At 44.4% G+C, this 23553-nt stretch overlaps 1 protein-coding gene across 1 annotated transcript in view; it reads right to left on the bottom strand.

Moving 5' to 3' along the window:
- Window positions 1-23553, bottom strand: part of LOC134355274 (collagen alpha-1(XXIV) chain-like) — a 530134-nt gene that overhangs the window by 392301 nt on the left and 114280 nt on the right. Inside the window, exon 2 of the mRNA XM_063065074.1 lies at window positions 14075-14139. Coding sequence (XP_062921144.1) covers window positions 14075-14139 — 65 coding nt within the window. The remainder of the gene's footprint in view (window positions 1-14074; window positions 14140-23553) is intronic.

Raw genomic sequence — 23553 nt, forward strand, 5'->3', positions numbered from 1 at the left:
ATAGAGGGCTACAGGTAAGCCGTGTTAGTTCTAAGTTAAGGACATGCTTGGCACAGCTTTGTGGGCCGAAGGGCCTGTATTGTGCTGTGGGTTTTCTATGTTTCTATCTTACTCACTATCCTCTCTCTGTACCCCTCTCTCAGCCTCTCTCTCTGTTTCTGTTTCTTTCTGTCTCTGACTCTCTCTCTCTGTCCCCTTCTCCCTTCGCACTGATGCGATCTAACACGCTGAATGTTTCCAGTATTTCCCTTGGTCTACCTCAATGCACTCTGCAATGATCTGATCTGTAAGAACAGTACGCAAGAGAAGCTTTCCACTGTATCTCCATACATGTGACAATAATAAATCAGTACCAACACCAGTTAAAAGAATAACAGAATACAGAAGAAAGTGTTACAGTTACGGGAGAGTGCAGTGCAGGAAGGCAATAAGGTGCAATTGGAAAAGATGTAGTAGATTATCAGGCCAAGAGTCTATTTATCATACAAGAGTTCCATTCAGTCATCTGATAACAGCGGGGTAGAAGCTGTCCTGGAGCCTGGTGGTACATGCTTTCAGGTTCTGCCTGATGGGAAAGGGGAGAAGAGACAATGACCAAGATTGGAGGGATCTTTGATTATCTTGGCTGTAGGAGGGAGACTGAAAATCTGGCCAAATGGTGCCACAACAACAGCCTCTCACTAATCAGCAAGAATGTGGAGCTAATTATTGACCTCAGGAGTAGGAAACCAGAGCTCCATGGACCAGAGGATCAGGGAAGGAGTGGGTGGGCAACTTTAAATTCCTCAATGTTATCATTTCGGAGGATCTGTCCTGGGCCCAGCACAAAAGTGCAATTACCAGGAAATCACAGCAGCATCTCTACTTCCTTAGGAATTTGAGAAGCTTCGGCATAACATCTAAAACTTTGACAAACTTCCATAGATGTGTGGTGGAGTGTACACTGACCAGCTACATCACAGGCTGGTATGGAAACGCCAGTGCCCCTGAAAGGAAAATCGGACGAAATTTAGTAGATTCAGCCCAGTCCATCTCAGGTAAAGCCCTCCCCTCCATTGAAAACATCTGCACTGAGCACTGTCGCAGGAAACCAGCATCCATCTTCAACGACCCCCACCACCCAGGACATGCTCTCTTTTCGTTGTTACCATCAGGAAAGAGGTGGCTCAGGTCCCACACCACCAGGTTCAGGAACAGTTATTACCCCTCAACCATCAGGTCCCACACCACCAGGTTCAGGAACAGTTATTACCCCTCAACCATCAGGTCCCACACCACCAGGTTCAGGAACAGTTATTACCCCTCAACCACCAGGAACGAGATACAGGAGCCCCAGGACCCACACCACCAGGATCAGGAACAGTTATTACACCTCAGTCATCAGGTCCCACACCCTCAGGTTCAGGAACACTTATTACCCCTCAACCATCAGGAATGAGATACAGGAGGCCCAGGTCCCATACCACCAAGTTCAGGAACAGTTATTACCCCTCAACCATCAGGCTCTTGAACCAATAAGGATAACTTCATTTACCTCATCACTGAACAGTTCCCACAACCCATAAAATCACTTTCAAGGGCTCTTCATCTCAGGTTCTCAATATTGATTGCTTACTTATTTACTTACTTACCTATTACTTACTTATCTATTTATTTTTTTCTTTTTGTATTTGTACAGTTTGTTGTCTTAGGCACGTTGGTTGTTTGTCCGTCCTGTTGGGTGCAGTCTTTCACTGCTTCCATTGTGTTTCTTGAATTTATTGAGAATACCCTCAAGAAAATGAATCTCTGGGTTATATATGGTGACAAACATGTACTTTGATAATAAATTTACTTTGAACTTTTTTCCCAAGGGCTCTACCTCATGGGTCCAGAGACCGGGGTTTGGTCCCGACCTCCAGTGCTGTAAGTGTGTGTGGAGTTTGCACCTTCTCCCTATGACCACTCGGGTGTTCCCTGGAAGCTCTGGTTTCCTCACATGTCCCACATCCTCTGGACGTGTGGGTCGGTTGGTTAATTGTCCCCAGTGTGTGTGTGAGGGGTGGAGTCTGGGGAGAGCTGATGTGAATTTTGGGTGGATGAACTGACATCAGCGCAAATAGGTGGTTGACGGTTGGCACGGACACACAAAGTCGGAGAGAGACAAGGCACGAAGAGAGGCCCTTTGGCTCAACTCACCTCTTCTCGCTGCTGCCATCGGGAAGGAGGTACAGGAGCCTCAGGACCCACACCACCAGGTTCAGGAACAGCTATTACCCCTCAACCATCAGACTCCTGAACCAGAAGGGATAACTTCTTCACTCACCCCATCACTGAACTGTTCCCAAAACCTATAGACTCACTTTCAAGGACTCTTCATCTCATGTTCTCAATATTGATTGCTTATTTATTTAATTAGAGACACCACCTATCCTGAATATTCTCTCTTCCTCCCTCTCAGATTGAATAGAAGATACAAAAGCCTGAAAACAGGCTCAAGGACAGCTTCTTCCAGACTGAAGGATTACTTCTACCCTGTTGTTATCAGACACTTGAATGGACCATTGGTACAATAAACATGGACTCTTGCCCTGACAATCTACATCATTATGACCTTGCACATTATTGTCCACCTGCACTTCACATTCTCTGTAACTATAACTCCTTTTTCTGCATTATGCTAGTGTTTTACCTTTTTCTACCTGAATCCACTGTGCAAAGATCTGAATTGTGAGGACGTTATTACAATTTTTCACTGTACCTTGGTACATGTAACAATAATAAACCAATTTACTAAACATATCAAAGGAAGGGTTGCCATCTACATTCACTGATTTATTTTACTTAGAGGTACGCTACAATAACAGGCACTTCTTGCACAATGAGTCTGTGCCACCCAATTAAAGTACAAAGTTCAAAATAAAATTTATTATCAAAGTACACACATGTTACCCGGGTTTCATCTCCTAAGTTACAGAGAAAGGTTGAACAAGTTTGGTCTTTATTCTTTGGAGCATAGAAGGTTGAGGGGGGACTTGATAGAGGTATTTAGAATTATGAAGGGGATTGATAGAGTTGACGTGGATAGGCTTTTTCCATTGAGAGTGGGGGAGATTCAAACAAGAGGACATGAGTTGAGAGCTAAAGGGCAAAAGTTTAGGGGTAACATGAGGGGGAACTCCTTTCCTCAGAGAGTGGTGGCTGTGTGGAACGAGCTTCCAGCGGAAGTGGTTGAGGCAGGTTCGATGTTGTCATTTAAAGTTAAATTGGATAGCTCTGTGGACAGGAAAGGAATGGAGGGTTATGGGCTGAGTGCAGGTCGGTGGGACTAGGTGAGACTAAGATTTCGGCACGGACTAGAAGGGCCCAGATGGCCTGTTTCCGTGCTGTAATTGTTATATGGTCACCACATAAAACCCTGAGATTCTTTTCCTACAAGCAAATCTGTAGAACAGCAATTGTAAACTGTAAACATCAGAAACTGTTAACTGTAAAAAAACTGTGCAAATGCAGATATAAATAAACAGCATGAAATAACAACATAACAGAGTCCTTAAGTAAATGTAGCAATTTCCTTTGTTCAAGAGCCTGATTGCTGAGGGGTAGTAACTGTTCTTGACCCTGGTGGTGCAAGTCCTGAGGCTCCTGTACCTCCTTCCTGATGGGAACAGCGAGAAAAGAACATGGTCTGGATGGTGAGGATCCTTGATGATGGATGCTGCTTTTCTACGGCAATATTACACTACTCAGCAAAATTTTCAATTTCCCTCCTATAGACTGATTCATCACCCACTTTGATACAGCCCACAACAGTGGAGTCATCAGCAAACTTGTATATGGTGTTGGAGCTGTGTTTAGCCACACAGTCATAGGTGTAAAGTGAGTAGAGCAGGGGGCTAAGTACACATCCCTGTGGTGCTTCTGTGCTGATGGAGATTGGGGAGGAGATGTTTTTGCCAATCTAGACTGACGAGTCTACGAGTGAAGAAATCCAGGATCCAATTGCACAAGGGGGTAATGAGACCCAGGTCTTGGAGCTTACTGATTATTTTGAGTGGATGATGGTGGTTGGCCTGATCAGAGGGGATGACGAGATGGCCTACAGGGACGAGGTCCAGCACCTGGCTGTGTGGTGTGCTGACAACAACCTGGCCCTTAACACCCAGAAGACCAAGGAGATCATTGTGGACTTCAGGCATGCCAGGAGTCACACTCACGTCCCCATCTACATCAACGGAACTGTAGTGGAGTGTGTATAAAGCTTCAAAATCCTTGGTGTCCACATTTCCGAGGATCTCACCTGGTCCCTGAACTCCTCCATCCTAATCAAAAAGGTGCAACAGCGCCTTTATTTCCTGTGGAGCATCAAGAAAGCTCACCTCTGTCCCAGGATACTGACGGACTTTTACCACTGTACCACTGAGAGCGTACTCACCAACTGCATCTCAGTGTGGTATGGCAATTGTCCCGTATCGGACCGCAAAGCACTCCAGCGTGTGGTGAAAACTGCCCAGTGGATTATCGGCACCCAATTGCCAACCATTGAGAACATCTACCATAAACGCTGCCTGGGCAGGGCGAAAAGCATGTCCTCCCATCCGGTAGGCACTACAGGAGCCTCCGCTCCCGCACCAGCAGGCACAGGAAGAGCTTCTTCCCTGAGGCTGTGACACTGCTGAACCTCACATCACAGCGCTAAGCAGTATTGCACTCATATTGTACTGTCTCAGTACTTTTATATTTGTGTGCTGTAGCACTTACTTTTTATTCGCAGTTATTTTGTAAATAACACTGTCATTTGCATTTCTGGTTAGATGCTAACTGCATTCCTGCCTGTGGCCATCAAACTTTGCAGCTCTTCCCTTGGAGGGTCGGGCATACTGGGCCAATGGGCTGGTCCTGGACTTATTTCCGTCTGGCATGGTTTACATATTATTATTTGATCGTTTGTGGTTTTGTATTGCTATGTTTGTACTCTTTTCTTGGTTGGTGCAACTGTAATGAAACCTAATTTCCCTCGGGATCAATAAAGTATGTCTATCTATCAATCTGTCTATTTCATTGGCTTTGTATCTGTACTCGGCACAATGACAATAAAAGTTGAATCTAATCTAATCTAATCTAAATGCCAAGCTGTAATCAGTAAAGAGCATCCTGATGTATCCATCTTTGCTGTCCAGATGTTCCAGGCCACACCTTGTGAACAATTAACTGGTATGTCTTTGGAACGTGGGAGGAAACCAGAGCACCCGGAGGAAAACCACATGGCCAACATACAGACCACTTTCAGAACCATTAGAGGGGAGGTACAACAGCATGAAAACACACACTCAGCCTTGCAGGAACAGCTTCTTCCCCTCTGCCATCAGCTTACTGAATGGACAGTGGAACCATAAACACAACCTCACTACTTTTTCCTCATTTTTTTGGGCTAATTCAATTTAATTTTTATATATACTTCATATTGCAATTTAATTAAGGAGGGAGGAGAAGACGGCGGTGTGACGTGACGCAGCGCGCGCGGCTGTTCCGAAATGATATCGATATGTGTTAACTAGGGGGCCACGCACAATCTGGATTTGATGGAGACAGCCGTGAGAAGCACGGAGGAACACCTGGAGAAACTTCTGAAATGCCTGCTTCACTGCCGCTGCTAATGTATGATCGAGAATCTCCGGAGGGGAAGGCCCCGAATTCTCGGCTTTGCCTATTGCCTGTTGCCGGGGCCGGGGTCGAAGCGCTCGGCAGAGACGGTGCTCGGTGCTGAAGAGCTGGTCGGTGGCTCGGAGTTTTCGGACGGACTCGGAGTCGGATTGCGGTCGGATGCTTTCAGGATGCTGCATCGGCAAGTTGGCAGCGCTGGAGGTTCACTGTCTGCGTGAGATGATGGGACTTACGAGAGACTTTGAGACTTTTACCGTGCCATGGTCTGCTCTTATCAAATTACGGTATTGCTTTGCAGTGTTGTAACTATATGTTATAATTATGTGGTTTTTGTTAGTGTTTAAGTCCGTTTGACATGTGTTCTCGTGATATCATTCTGGAAAAACATTTTATCATTTCTTAATGCACGCATTACTAAATGACAATAAAAGGGGACTGCATGTCCTCATAATCATAAAAAAAGCATCATCATAATTTAAAAATTATTATGTATTACAATGTACTGCTGTTGCAAAACAACACATTTCACCACCTATGCCAATGGTATTAAAGCTGATTCTGATTCAGACAGCAGTGGGATTTGTACCTGGGTGATTGGCACTGTAACAGCATTACACTAACCATGCCATCCTGTAAGCAACTTCACTTCTGTCTTGTTGGTTTCAACAAGAGGAGATGCTGTCCTCTTGTTGAAACCAACAAGACAGAAGTGAAGTTGCTTACAGGATGGCATGGTTAGTGTAATGCTGTTACAGTGCCAATCACCCAGGTACAAATCCCACTGCTTTGTACATAATCTGAGCCTAGTGTATCTCCAAATGTTGGCTGCCTCCCCAGACCACAGCTGAGTGCGAAACAATTTGTCAGAACTGGATCTGGTGTTGGTTAAAGTTAATAGATAAGCATTTCAACATTTCAGTTGACACTTAGGCTAAGGAAATGACGGCACAAATCAAATGTTCCTTTGTTCTCCGGCAACGACAGCTCACACAGCATCTAAATTATAGGCCTGAAGGTCAAAATGAGCAAATTTCTACAGGTGTACCAAGGAGAGCGTTCACCTGGTATGGAGGGGCCACTGCACAGGATCGGAATTAGCCGCAGAAAGTTGTAAATTCAGCCAGCTCCATCATGGGCTCTAGGTTCTACACAATCGAGAACAGCTTCAAAAGGTGATGCCTTAAAAAGGCAGCGTCCCTCTTTAAGGACCCCCACCACCCAGGACGTGGGCTCTTCTTATTGCTACCATCAAGGAGGAGGTACAGGAGTCTGAAGACACACATTCATTGCTGCGGATAAGCTCCATTCAATGCAGGTTGACTCTTCCATTGCGTCCTGCATAATGGAAAAGAGGATTCCCCCGCCATCTGAAGGCAGAGCGTTCCTATGAAGCGGTTCATAAGCCGAAATGTCGTAAAGCGAAGAAGCAATTACCATTTATTTATATGGGAAAATTTTGTGAGCATTCGCAGACCCAAAAATAACCTACCAAATCATGCCAAATAACACATAAAACCTAAAATAACAGTAACATATAGTAAAAGCAGGAATGATATGATAAATACACAGCCTATATAAAGTAGAGATACTTCTCTACAACGACTGCCTGCACAGATCTCCGTAGCGAAAATCTCACGCAAGCGCTCTCGACAGAAAATCTCACGCAAGCACTGTTGGCATAAACACGCTCTCCAGTAACCTTTAAACTATGAAGCTGCCAAATCTACCAAATAACACGTAAAAATACACAGCCTATATAAAGTAGAAATAATGTATGTACAGTGTAGTATCACTTACCGGAATCGGGAAAACAGCTCTGAGCAGACCAATGATGGTGTGTTAGACTGCGTCGTTGCAGGTTGGGTGATGCAGTGGCCCCCACCCTCCGGGCCGCCAACCCGTTACATTGCCGCAAAGCACGCAGGGGTAGCCAGGAGGCACACAGCACATCTTTAAGAAAAAAGCAGAAATAAACATGCTAATTAATTAGGTGCTGCCTGACACGTAAATGTCGGCGCAGATCAGAGGCGATTGCTGATTGCATTGGCACTGATCTGGGTCGACAATTACGTGCTCGGCGGCACCTAATCAATTAGCATGTTTATTTCGGCTTTTTTCTTATAGATGTGCTGTGTGCCTCCCGGCTACCGCTGCATTCTCCGCGAATTGGTACAGTATCTGTCCGGGGACCAGGGGTTGGGGTGGTGGGACACGGGGAGGTGTCATCTCATCGTTGATCAGGGCAGGCGGCTCATCTTCTCCTATGACTGCCTGCCTCGATGTCAAAGGTCGAGGTTCATCGTGTGCTGTGGCTGATGTGGAAGTCTTGCTTGACTGCTGAGCCTCCCGCATTTTTAGATCATACAGTTCTTTGTAAGCACTCAAACCATCCTGCAAATATCCCCTAAACCGACGTACCCTTTCAAAATTAAAGTCGTACTTTATCATTACTCATTCGGTTTCGACTGTTATCCTTTCCTCTTCCAACTGCATCAGCTCTTCAACTATCAGTTCTTGGTCATGGGATGCCAAAACCTCTTCAACATCATCTTCATCAGCTTCCACAAGCCAAACTCACTTTGTCCTTGCTTCGTTCACCACGATTGAAACGCTTAATTATGTCTAATTTTACGCTAAGTGTAACACCCTTACGAGCTCTTTCATGCTTTTCCAACACCTTAGAACTCATCTTGCTAACGGCTACTCAATGCAACGTGTTTAAGAAATGCCGTTCCGAATCCGGGGCAGAGCGGCTGCTCGGGGTGCGCGTTGCCTTTTATCACGCGTTGCCTTTCTTCGTAACAGTGAAAACACCTTCTGAAAGCGAAAACAGGGTACTAATGTAGGTCTTTTGTAACAGTGAGGTTTCGAAAAGCGAACGTTCGAAAAGCGGAGGACACCTGTACCTGACTGGCAGATCACTGTTTGCGCAGCTTCAGAGCTGGGTGTCTGACATGGCTGTAAACAGCACTGGGGCCCCATAGGGGACTGTATTGTCTCCCTTCCTGTTTATTCTGTATACCTCGGACTTTAGATACAACACTGAGTCATGTCATCTGCAGAAATTCTCTGATCACCCAGCAATAGTTGGGTTCATAAAGGAGGAAGGGAGGATGAATACAAGGCCTGGTGGAGGACTTTGTCGAATAGTGCAAGCTGAATCATCTGCAGCTCAACATCAATAAGACAAAGGAGATGGTGATGGACTTAAGATAGTCTAAGCCTGCACTACTCCCTGTTTCTATTGATGTAACTGTTATATGTAATCTCTTACTAGCTCTTCTTTCAGTTAGTCCTGACGAAGGGTCTCGGCCCGAAACGTCGACTGTAACTCTTCCTAGAGATGCTGCCTGGCCTGCTGTGTTCACCAGCAACTTTTATGTATGTTGCTTGAAATTCCAGCATCTGCAGATTTCCTTGTGTTTGCGTTGTTACATGGTTATATGGTCATAGGACGTGGATGAGGTGAGGACCTACAAGTACCTGGGGGTGAACCTGGATGAAAGGCTTGAGTGGAGCTCCAACACAGAGGCTGTGTACAAGAAGGGCCAGAGTTGCCTCTACTTCCCGAGCAGACTAGGTCCTTTGAGTATGCAGGCCTCTCCTTCACATGTTCTACCAGTACAATCTTCTAAACGGTGGTGTACCGGGGCAATGGTATCAACACAGGTGATGCCAACAGGCTCAATAAACTGATTAGAAAGGCTGGCTCTGTTATAGGAGTCAAACTGGACACACTGGAGTCTGTGGTAGAACAAAGGACCCTATGGAAAATCCTAGCAATTCTGGACAAAGTTTTTCACCCACTGCATGCCACCTTGGCTGAACAGAGGAGCAGTTTCAGTAACAGACTAAGACAACCACGCTGTCCCAAAGAGCGCTATATGAGGTCATTCTTACCCCCGGCCATAAGGCTCTATAATGAGTCAGCCTATAGTGAGGGAAGTGATGACCCCTCCTGTTAGACTGTTATTAGCCTCTGTTTAAGCTTTGTTTATCACACCCTGCACCGTGGACACACTGTGCAATACTACCATCACTTCTTATCCGGACGGTGAAAATGTGCACCCATTACTGTGTACTATTACAGTAATTCTTGCACGACCATCTTAACAGTGTGAACTTGGAAATCTTGTACAGTTTGCATATCTTATTTTTAAGGTAACTTTTTAAAAAATTTTCTTGCTTGTCCTCTAATATTTGTAGATCTCTTCACTTGTAATGCTACGGTAACACTGTAATTTTCTTTGGGATCAATAAAGCATCTATCTATCTATCTTTCTCAATCCTTCAGGAAAAGCTTCTCCCCCTCTGCCATCAGATTTCTGGAGGGACAATGGAGCCATGAACAACCAGGAGCTGGTGGGCAATTACAGGAGGAATGGAGACGGGATAACCCCTATTGACATCAATGGATCTGGGGTTGAGAGGGTAAACAGCTTCAAGTTCCTCGGCATCCATATCACCGAGGACCTCACGTGGTCTGTACACACCAGCTGTGTGGTGAAAAAGACACAACAGCGCCTTTTTCTCCTCAGACAGTTGAGGAAGCTTGGGATGGGCCCCCAAATCCTAAGAACTTTCTACAGGGGCACAATCGAGAGCATCCTAACCAGCTGCATCACTGCCTGGTATGGAAACTGTACCTCCCTTAATCGCAGGACTCTGCAGAGAGTGGTGCGGACAGTCCAGTGCATCTGTAGTTGTGAACTTCCCACACCAAGGACAGGTGTGTAAAGGATCATTGGGGACCCAAGTCATCCCAACCACAATCTATTCCAGCTGCTACCATCTTGGAAACAGTACCACAGCATAAAAGCCAGGACCAACAGGCTCCAGGATAGCTTCTTCCACCAGGCCATCAGACTGATTAACTCACGCTGATTTAAGTATAATCTATATTACATTGACTGTTATATTTATTATAAATAACTATGATTGCACATTGCACATTTAGACGGAGACATAACGTAAAGATTTTTACTCATGTATGTGAAGGATGTAAGAAATAAAGTCAATTCAATTCATGATATGAAATCTGATCTGATTCTGAATGAAGTACAAGCTGTTACTTTTCATATTTTATGCCTCTGTACGATGGCCTGGTATGGAAACACCAATGCCCAACAACGGAAAAGTCTACGTACAGTGGTGGATACAGCCGTCCATTACACAGAGCGCTAACGCAAGAACGCAGCGTCCCACCATCTCCACACTACTACCATTGGGAAGGAGGTACAGGAGCCTCATCACCAGGTTCAGGAACCATTATTTATTTATTTATTTTATTTAGCGATGCAGCGTGGAGTGCCACAACGCCCCAACAACCCTGGCAAACATTCTAGGCAGGAAAACTGTCACATCTCTCTCAGTCCCGTAGGCAGAGATATTATGGGTGGAGATTAGCTTTATCACAGGTACATCGAAACATTCAGTGAAGTGCGTTGCTTGCATCAAACCAAATCAGCAAGCATTGTGCTGGCCAGCCCACAGCTGTCACCATATTCTGGTGCCCACAGAACATGCCCACAATTTACTAACCCTAACCTATACATCTTTGGACTGTAGGAGGAAACTAGAACACCCGGAAGAACCCTACACAGCCATGGGAAGAACATACAAGCTTCTAAGTCCACCAAGATGCAACACAGAGCGTCATAGGAAGTCATTCCTGCCTGTGGCCATCAAACTTTACAACTCCTCCCTTGGAGGGTCAGACACCCTGAGCCAATAGGCTGGTCCTGGACTTATTTCCTGGCATAATTTACATATTACTATTTAATTATTTATGGTGCAACTGTAACGAAAACCAATTTCCCCCGGGATCAATAAAGTATGACTATGACTATTACAGGCAGTGACAGGAATTGAACCTGAATCTTACAGCTGGCACTGTAAAGCGCTGTGCTAACTGCTACACTACCGAGCCATTCAATCCCGTCCCACCCCCACTCCAGACTTCTGCATAAGCACCTCCCGAAGGGAAACCAGATGGTGCAAAGTCAAAGTTCAAAGCAAATTTATTATCTAAGTACGTTTATTTCACTAAATACTACCCTGACATTCATTTTCTTGCAGGCAATCGCAGGAAAATAAAGAAATGTAATCAAATTTATGAAAAATTATACATAAATAAAAGCTCTGCTATGGATAGTCCCATCCCCAACTGTGAAAAGAAGAGGGTTGGGAATGTGGCTAGCAACCCCATCCTGTAAAATCCCAGAGTTACAGTAGCTCCAAAGACCTCATCCCTGGCAGAGGAAGGATCTTCACCGAGAAGATAAGCGAGGCTGTGTGGTGAAAGTCGAAATCACAGGGCCAACCAACCTTCTACTAGCCCAGGACTGAGGACTCTGGCAAGCTGCCATCAGAGGCCAATCCCTCAGTAGGGGTGATGGACTTAAGAAGAAGAAGAAGACGACCATAAGACATAGGGGCAGAATCAGGCCATTTGGCCCACAATGTCTACTCCGCTATTTCATCATTGCCGATCCATTTTCCTTCTCAGCCCCAATCTCCTGCCTTCCCCCCCGATCTCCATGCCCTGATTAATCAAGAAGATATCAACCTCTGCCTTAAAAATACCCAGTAACTTTGCCTCCACAGCCATCTGTGGCAACAAATTCCACAGATTCACCACTGTCTAGGTAAAGAAGTTTGCTCTAGTCTCTGTTCTAAAAGGACATCCCTCTATTCTGAGCCTGTGTCCTCTGGTCTTAGACTCTCCCACCATAGGAAACATCCTCTCCACATCCACTCTATTAAGGCCTTTCAACATTCAATAGGTTTCAATGTGATCACCCCTCATTCTTCTAAGTTGAATACAGGCCCAGAGCCATGAAACGCTCTTCATATGACCCTTTAATCCTGGAATTATTTTCACAAACCTCCTTTGAGCCCTCTTCGATGTCTGCACATCTTTTCTAAGATAAGAGGCTCAAAACTGCTCACAATCCTCCAAGTGAGACCTCACCACTGCTTTATAAAGCCTCAATATTACATCTTTGCTTTTATTTTCTAGTCCTCTTGAAATGAATGCTAACATTGCACTTGCCTTCCTCACCACTGACTCAACTAGCAAATTAACCTTTAGGGAATCCTCAACAATGATTCTCAAGTCCCTTGGCACCTCAGATTTTTGAACTTGCTCTCCATTTAGAAAATAGTCTACTATTTCATTTCTTCTACCGAAGTGCGTGACCATACACTTCCTGACATTGTATTCTACCTGCCACTTCTTTGCCTATTCTCTTAATCTGTCCAAGTCCTTCTGTAGCCTTTCTACTTCCTCAAAACTTCCTGCCCCTCCACCTATCTTCACATTGTCTGCAAACATTGCTCCAACACTATCAATTCCATCATCCAAATCATTGACATATAGAAACATAGAACATAGAAAACCTACAGCACAATACAGTCCCTTCAGCCCACAATGCTGTGCTGAACATGTACTTACTTAGAAATTACCTAAGGTTACCCACAGCCATATAACGTAAAAAGAAGCGGTCCCAACCCAGACTCCTGTGGAACACCACTAGACATTGGCAGATGACTAAAAATAGGCTTCCTTTATTCCCACTCTTTACCTCCTGCCAATCAGCCAATGTTCTATCCATGCTAGTATCTTTCCTGTAATATCATGGGCTCTTAACTGGTCAAGCAGCCTCAAATATGTCTCCTTGTCAAAGGACTTTGGAAAACCTAAGCACACAACATCAACTGATTCTCCTTTGTCAATAGTACTTGTTATTCTACTACGGGTCTCTATTATGTGCTGAGAGGGGAACTAGGGCAGGGAGATGGGAATCACGGTTGGGAAAAGGGGAAGAGAGAGGGGAGGGAGTGGGAAGTGCCAGAGGGACATTCTGTAATGATCAATAAACCAATTGTTTGGAATCAAGTAACCTTGCCTGATGTTTCAGGGCTGGGTGTGTCTGCACCCATGTGACCCCCCCCCCCACCCCGGCACTCTGCCCTCACCATTCCCAACATTCTTGGCTCCCACCAGATTTACAAACTCGCTCTCAGCTCCACATTGAAAAATGCAGGACTGTGCTAAAGTCTTAGGCACCATAGCTCTGAATATTTGCACAGTACTATATATAATTAAAAATAATTTAAATAAATAGTGCAAAAAGAGAGCAAAAAAAAAAGAAAAATAGTGATGTAGTGTATGTGGGTTCATAGTCCACGAAGAAATCTGATGGCAGAGGGGAAGAAGCTGTTCCTGAAACATTGTGCTGTGTGCTTCTGCCTCCAGTAACTTTGGAACACACTTTGGTGTGTGTTGGCTCACTTCAGAGAGAATAGGAAACACTTTTAGCTTTGTGGAAAATCAGTTAATTGAGCAATTATTTAGTCCTCGCTATTTTTCTCACTGACATTTTTCGTTCACGATACTGAGATGCAAAAAGTGTGCGTAATATCTTACCTTGTGAGTGGACTGGTATAATTCCAACAGCCATGCATATTGCAACCAGGAAGAGAGGCTTTTTCCTGGAGAGAAAACAGACAAGGTTAGTCAATCGTTACAGTTACTGCATCAGAGTCATAGAGTAGAAAAACAGGCCCTTCAGCCCATTACATCTCTACTGTACCATCAGACTTTAACAAAATGGAGTTTATTCTCTGCACAAGTCTACCTGTGCACTGGTGCAAGAAAAACATCAATTATATACATTTTTAATAGAACCTGTATCTCACCGTGCCTGTATCCCACCATGCCTGTACCTCACCGTACCTGTACCTCACTGCACCTGTACCTGTGTTTTACCATCCGGTACCTCACTGTACCTGTACCTCACCGTACCCGTACCTCACCATGCCTGTATCTCACCATGCCTGTACCTCTCCGTACCTGTACCTCACCGTACCCGTACCTCACCATGCCCGTACCTCATCGTACCTGTACCTCACCTTACTTGTACCTCACTGTACCTGTACCTTACCGTATCTGTACCTCACTGCACCTGTCTCACCATGCCTGTACGTCACCATGCCTGCACCACACCGTACCTGTACCTCACCTTACTTGTACCTCACTGTACCTGTACATTACCGTACCTGTACCTCACTGCACCTGTACCTGTGTTTTACCATCCGGTACCTCACCATGCCCGTACCTCACCATGCCTGTATCCCACCATGCCTGTACCTCACCGTACCTGTACCTCACTGTGCCTGTACCTCACCATGCCTATACCTCACCGTGCCTGTATCTCACTATGCCTGTACCTCACTGTGCCTGTACCTCACTGTGCCTGTACCTCACCATACCTGTACTTCACCATGCCTGTACCTCACCATGCCTGTACCTCACTGTACCTTTACCTCACCGTACCTCACTGTGCCTGTACCTCACCATGCCTGTACCTCACTGTACCTTTACCTCACCGTACCTCACTGTGCCTGTACCTCACCGTACCTGTATCTCACTGTACCTGTACCTCACCATGCCTGTATCTCACTGTACCTGAAGCTCACCGTACCTTTACTTCACGGTACCTGTACCTCACCGTGCTTGTACCTCATGGTACCTGTACCTCACCATACCTGTAACTCACCATGCTTGTACCTCACTGTACTTGTATCTCACTGTACCTTTACTTCACATACCTGTATCTCACTGTACCTGTACCTGTATTTCACCATGCCAGTACCTCACTGTACCTGTATCACACCATACCTGTACTTCACCATGCATGTACCTCACTGTACTTGTATCTCACTGTACCTTTACCTCACCGTACCTGTACGTCACTGCACCCGTACCTCAATATACCTGTACCTCTCAGTAACTCTACTGTACTCTACCTATATCTCACCATACCTTTACCTCTCCATACCTGTGCCTCTTCATACCTGTGCCTCTCCGTACCTGTACCTCACTGTACCAGTACCTTTCCATACCTGTATCTCACTGTACCTGTTGCCTTACTGTACCTGTATCTCACCATAGCTTTACCTCACAGTACATGTACTTCACTGTACCCGTACCTTACTCTACCAATACCTCACCCTACCTTTACCTCACTGTGCCTCACCATACCTAGTCCTCTCTGTACCTGTGCCTCACTGTACCTGTTCCTCACTGTACCTATACCTCACTGTACATGTACCTCTCCATACCTGTACCTCACCGTGTCTGTACCTCATCGTGCCTGTACCTCACTGTGCCTGTACATCACTGTACCTGTATCTCACTGTACCCATGCCTCACTGTCACTGTAACTCACCATACCTGTTCCTTACCATAACCTTACCTCACCCTATCTATACCTCACTGTACCTGTGCCTCTCTATACCTGTGCCTCTTTGTACCTATACCTCTCCATATCTGTATCTCACTGTACCTATATCTTACTGTAGCTGTTCCTTACCATACCTTTACCTCACCCTATCTGTACCTCACCGTACCTGTGCCTCTCTGTACCTGTACCTCACCGTAGTTTTACCTTACTCTACATGCACCTCAGTCTACTGTTACTCTCCATACCTGTGCCTCTCCATATCTGTATCTCACTCTACCTGTACCTCATCAGACTTTTACCTCACCCTACCTGTGCCTCTCTGTACCTGTACCTCACCGTACCTTTACCTCAGTCTACATGTACCTCAGTCTACTGTGACTCTCCATACCTGTACCGCATCAGACCTTTACCTCACTCTACCTGTGCCTCACCATACCTGTACTCTTCTCTACCTGTACCTCTGTCTACCTGTACTGCACTCTACCTGCACCTCACTCTACCTGTGCCTCACCGTACCTGTACTCACAGTATGAACTCAATATCAACATTGTGCTCTTAAGAACAATCTGTTACAATTTACATTGACACAGCACCTTTCAGTGCCCTTGCTTTGCAGAAAGAAAATGTGCCCACTCTGCAGGGAGAATGGCCCAAATTCAGAGAAACACACACAGAATGCAGGTTGGACTCAGCTGGTTATGGAAGGAAATTAAAGTTGGTATTTCAGGCGAGACTCTTCATCGAGACCAGAAAGGATCTAGGCTACATCACCATGATCAGTAAGTAAATTTTAACCAGCAATAAATTCAATGCTTTCTCAGCCAAGACTTTGATAATATTGTACAACATCTACGAGAAGCACTGGCACAGGAAAGCAGCCTCCGTCATTAAGGATTGAGGCCATGCTCTCTTCTCGTCGATGTTAATGGGAAGGATTTACAGCAGTGAGTAGCCTGACTAGCTGCATCACAGAACGGGATGAAAACACCAATCACCCGGAACAGAAAAGTCTACAGAAAGTGGTGGATACAGCTCAGTCGGTCACAGGCAAAGTTGAGGACATTCACAAGGAGCAGTGCCACACAAAAGCAGCATCAAGCAGCAAGGACCCCAGCATTCAGGCTATGCTCTCTTAAGAGAGAGAGGTGAAGGAGAGGAGCTTTACTTTGATACACACAGCGGAATACAGTCACTTACATCAAAGCAAATCAGTGAGGATTGTACTGGGGACAGCCCATGTGTGTCACCACACTCCCAGCACCAAAATAGCCAACTCTGCAACTCAATAACCCAAACCGGTACGTTTCTAGAATGTGGTGGGAAACTGCAGCACACAGAGGAAACCCACAAGGTCACGCGGCGTATATACAAACTCCTTCCAGACGTCAGGAATTGAACACAGATCTCAAAGCTGGATTACACTAACTGTTACATACTGTGCCAGGCCGTTTATCACAACTACCATCCGGCACGAGCGACTGGAGCCTCAGGTCCTGCACCACTGGGTTCAGGAACAATCCCTGCCCTACAACAAGCAGACTCCTGAAGGTGTGTGGAAAACATGACTCACCACAACACTGAACTGATTCCACAACCGACAGACAGCAACCCATCTTCTCAGTATTATTTACATATTTGCAAAGTTTGTCTTCTTTTGCATACAGGTCATTTACCACCTTTTTGTTTATGTAATGTCTATTGTAAATTAAGTTGTTCTATTGCTTTATTTTCCTGTAAATGCCACAAGAAAATTAATCTCACGATAGTCTACAGCGATACATATGTACTAGGAAAATAATTAATAATAAATGATTATCATAAATGATAATCAATTTTACTGTAACTTTGATGTTGATTTCCTGTACTAAGCGATTCCAGAAGTCCTTCATGATCTAAAGATAACTCACAGTGACCTTTTGGCCCATCAGTCTGTACTGACCACATTCATTTAAACTGATTCCATTTCATTCTCCCCACATTCTCATCAGCTCCCCTCTCACACGCATTGGGGAAAATTTACAGAGGCCAATTTAGACACCAAAAGGCAGGAGTTTGAAATCAATATATACTTCATCGCCAGAAACTTCCATTCCTGACATCAAGCTCAAACATTTCTGTTCACAGTAAATAACAGAGGTCATTAACAGGAGTTCATCCCAGCCAGGCCAGATGAGAGAAGAATGTGTAACATTCTTCATGTAATCATTTCATTTTAAATTCTCACAGAACGTAGAATAGAATAGAACAGAACAGGAACACAGAACGGTACAGAACAGGAACATAGAACAGGACAAAACAGGAACACGGAACAGTACAGAACAGGAACACGGAACAGTACAACACAGGAACACAGAACAGAACAGAACAGGAACACAGGACAAAACAGGAAAATGGAACAGTACAGAACAGGAACAGGGAACAGTACAGAAGAGGAACACAGAACAGGACAAAACAGGAACACGGAACAGTACAGAACAGGAACACGGAACAGCTCAGAACAGGAACACAGAACAGTACAGAACAGGAATACGAAACAGTACAGAACAGTAACAGGGAACAGTACAGAACAGGAACAGAGAACAGAACAGGAGAGGAACACAGAACAGGACAAAACAAGAACACAGAACAGTACAGAACAGGAAAACAGAACAGAACAGAACAGGAACACTGAACAGAACAGAACAGGAACACGGAACAGTACAACACAGGAACACAGAACAGTACAGAACAGGAACACGGAACAGTACAGAACAGCAACAGGGAACAGTACAGAACAGGAACAGAGAACAGAACAGAAGAGGAACACAGAACAGGACAAAACAGGAACACAGAATAGTACAGAACAGGAACACACAACAGTACAGAACAGGAACACAGAACAAAACAACACAGGAACATAGAACAGCACTGAACAGGAACACAGAAAACTACAGAACATGAATATAGAATGGTACAACACAGAAACATAGAACAGTACAGAACAGGAACAGAGAACAATACAACACAGGAACACAGAACAGTACAACACAGGAACACGGAACAGTACAGAAAAGGAACGTGGAACACCACAGACCAAGAACACAGAACAGTACAGAACAGGAATATAGAACAGTACAACACAGGAACACAGAACAGTACAGAACAGGAACAGAGAACAGTACAATATAGGAACACAGTACAGGAAAAGGGAACAGTACAGAAAAGGAACATGGAGCAGTACAGAACAGGAACATACAACAGTACAGAACAGGAACAGAGAAAAGTACAGAACATGAATAGAGAACAGTATAACACAGGAACACGGAACAGTACAGAACAGGAACACGGAACAATACAGAACAGGAACACAGAACACTACAGAGCAGGAACACAGAACAGTACAGAACAGGAACACAGAAGGGTACAGAACAGGAACACGGAACAGTACAAACAGGAACACAGAACAGGAATATAGAACAGTACAACACAGGAACACAGAACACTATGGTACAGGAACACAGAACAGTAATGGACAAGAACACAGAAAAGTACAGAAAAGGAACAGAGAACAGAAGAGAAGAGGAACAGATAAAAGTACAGAACAGGAACAGAGAACATTGCAGCACAGAAACACAGACCGGTACAGAACAGGAATACAGAACAGTACAGAACAGGAACAGAGAACAGTACAACACAGGAACATAGAACAGAACAGAAACACAGAACAATACAACACAGGAACATAGAACAGCACAGAACAGGAACAGAGAACAATACAACACAGGAACATGGAACAGTGCAGAACAGCAACATGGAACAGTACAGAACAGGAACGCAGAACAGCACAGACCACGAACACAGAACAGTACAGAACAGGAATATAGAACAGTACAACACAGGAACACAGAACAGTACAGAACAGGAACAGAGAAAAGTACAGAATAGGAACACAGAACAGTACAGAACAGGAAAAGGGAACAGTACAGAAAAGGAACACGGAGCAGTACAGAACAGGAACATACAACACTACAGAACAGGAACAGAGAAAAGTACAGAACACAAACAGAGAACAGTACAACACTGGAACACGGAACAGTGCAGAAAAGGAACACGGAACAGTACAGGACAGGAACATGGAACAATACAGAACAGGAACATGGAACAGTACAGAGCAGGAACACAGAACAGTACAGAACAGGAACACAGAACAGTGCAGAACAGGAACATGGAGCAGTACAACACAGGAACATAGAACATCACAGAACAGGAACACAGAACAGTACAGAACAGGAACATAGAACAGAACAGGAACACAGAACAGTACAGAACAGGATCACGGAACAGTACAGAACAGGAACATGGAACAGTACAGAGCAGGAACACAGAACAGTACAGAACAGGAACACAGAACAGTATAGAACAAGAACACGGAAGGGTATAGAACAGGAACACGGAACAGTACAACACAGGTACACAGAACAGGAACACAGAACAGTAAGGAACAGGAACACAGAACAGTACAGAAAAGGAACAGAGAACAGTAGAGAAGAAGAACAGATAAAGTACAGAACTGGAACAGAGAACACTGCAGCACAGAAACACAGAACAGTACAGAACAGGAATACAGAACTGTACAGAACAGGAACACAAAACAGTACAGAACAGGAACAGAGAACAGTATGGGACATGAACAGAGAACACAACAGAACAAAAACATAGAACAATACAGAACAGGAACACAGAACAGTACAGAACAAGAATACAGAATGGTACAGAACAGGAACAGAGAGCAGTACAACATAGGAATATAGAACAGAACAGAACAGGAACACAGAACAATACAACACAGGAATATAGAACAGTACAACACAGGAACACAGAACAATACAACACAGGAACATAGAACAGCACAGAACAGGAACAGAGAACAATACAACACAGGAACATGGAACAGTGCAGAACAGCAACACGGAACAGTACAGAACAGGAACACGGAACAGCACAGACCATGAACACAGAACAGTACAGAACAGGAATATAGAACAGTACAACACAGGAACACAGAACAGTACAGAACAGGAACAGAGAAAAGTACAGAATAGTAACCCAGAACAGTACAGAACAGGAAAAGGGAACAGTACAGAAAAGGAACACGGAGCAGTACAGAACAGGAACATACAACAGTACAGAACAGGAACAGAGAAAAGTACAGAACACAAACAGAGAACAGTACAACACTGGAACACGGAACAGTGCAGAAAAGGAACACGGAACAGTACAGAACAGGAACACGGAACAATACATAACAGGAACATGGAACAGTACAGAGCGGGAACATGGAACAGTACAGAACAGGAACACAGAACAGTGCAGAACAGGAACAGAGAACAGTACTACACAGGAACATAGAACAGTACAAAACAGGAACACAGAACAGTACAGAACAGGAACATAGAACAGAACAGGAACACAGAACAGGATCACGGAACAGTACAGAACAGGAACATGGAACAGTACAGAGCAGGAACACAGAACAGTACAGAACAGGAACACAGAACAGTATAGAACAAGAACACGGAAGGGTATAGAACAGGAACACGGAACAGTACAACACAGGAACACAGAACAGTAAGGACCAGGAACACAGAACAGTACAGAAAAGGAACAGAGAACAGTAGAGAAGAGGAACAGATAAAAGTACAGAATAGGAACAGAGAACACTGCAGCACAGAAACACAGAACAGTACAGAACAGGAATACAGAACTGTACAGAACAGGAACACAAAACAGTACAGAACAGGAACAGAGAACAGTATGGGACATGAACAGAGAACACAACAGAACAAAAACATAGAACAATACAGAACAGGAACACAGAACAGTACAGAACAAGAATACAGAATGGTACAGAACAGGAACAGAGAGCAGTACAACATAGGAATATAGAACAGAACAGAACAGGAACACAGAACAATACAACACAGGAATATAGAACAGTACAACACAGGAACACAGAACAATACAACACAGGAACATAGAACAGCACAGAACAGGAACAGAGAACAATACAACACAGGAACATGGAACAGTGCAGAACAGCAACACGGAACAGTACAGAACAGGAACACGGAACAGCACAGACCATGAACACAGAACAGTACAGAACAGGAATATAGAACAGTACAACACAGGAACACAGAACAGTACAGAACAGGAACAGAGAAAAGTACAGAATAGTAACCCAGAACAGTACAGAACAGGAAAAGGGAACAGTACAGAAAAGGAACACGGAGCAGTACAGAACAGGAACATACAACAGTACAGAACAGGAACAGAGAAAAGTACAGAACACAAACAGAGAACAGTACAACACTGGAACACGGAACAGTGCAGAAAAGGAACACGGAACAGTACAGGACAGGAACACGGAACAATACAGAACAGGAACATGGAACAGTACAGAGCAGGAACACAGAACAGTACAGAACAGGAACACAGAACAGTGCAGAACAGGAACAGAGAACAGTACTACACAGGAACATAGAACAGTACAAAACAGGAACACAGAACAGTACAGAACAGGAACATAGAACAGAACAGGAACACAGAACAGGATCACGGAACAGTACAGAACAGGAACATGGAACAGTACAGAGCAGGAACACAGAACAGTACAGAACAGGAACACAGAACAGTATAGAACAAGAACACGGAAGGGTATAGAACAGGAACACGGAACAGTACAACACAGGAACACAGAACAGTAAGGACCAGGAACACAGAACAGTACAGAAAAGGAACAGAGAACAGTAGAGAAGAGGAACAGATAAAAGTACAGAATAGGAACAGAGAACACTGCAGCACAGAAACACAGAACAGTACAGAACAGGAATACAGAACTGTACAGAACAGGAACACAAAACAGTACAGAACAGGAACAGAGAACAGTATGGGACATGAACAGAGAACACAACAGAACAAAAACATAGAACAATACAGAACAGGAACACAGAACAGTACAGAACAAGAATACAGAATGGTACAGAACAGGAACAGAGAGCAGTACAACATAGGAATATAGAACAGAACAGAACAGGAACACAGAACAATACAACACAGGAATATAGAACAGTACAACACAGGAACACAGAACAATACAACACAGGAACACGGAAGAGAACAGAACAGAACAGGAACAGAGAACAGTACTACACAGGAATGTAGAACAGTACAAAACAAGAACAGAGAACATTACAGAACAGGAACAGAGAACATTCCAGAACAGAAACACAGAACAGCACAGAACAGGAACAGAGAACAGTACAGAACAGGAACTGAGAATAGTATGGAAAAGGAACAAAGAACACAACAGAGCAGACACGAAGAACAGTACAGAAGAGGAACACAGAACAGTACAGAACAGGAACATAGAACAGTACATAACAGGAATACAGAATGGTACAGAACAGGAACAGAGAGCAGTACAACATAGGAACATTGAACAGAACAGAACAGGAACACAGAACAATACAACACAGGAATATAGAACAGTACAGAACAGGAACACAGAACAATACAACACAGGAACACGCAAGAGAACAGAACAGGAATACGGAACACCACAGAACACCAACACAGAACAGCACAGAAAAGGAATATAGAACAGTACAACACAGGAACA

The sequence above is a fragment of the Mobula hypostoma genome, chromosome 12, assembly GCF_963921235.1.
Source record: "Mobula hypostoma chromosome 12, sMobHyp1.1, whole genome shotgun sequence".
NCBI lineage: Eukaryota > Metazoa > Chordata > Chondrichthyes > Myliobatiformes > Myliobatidae > Mobula > Mobula hypostoma.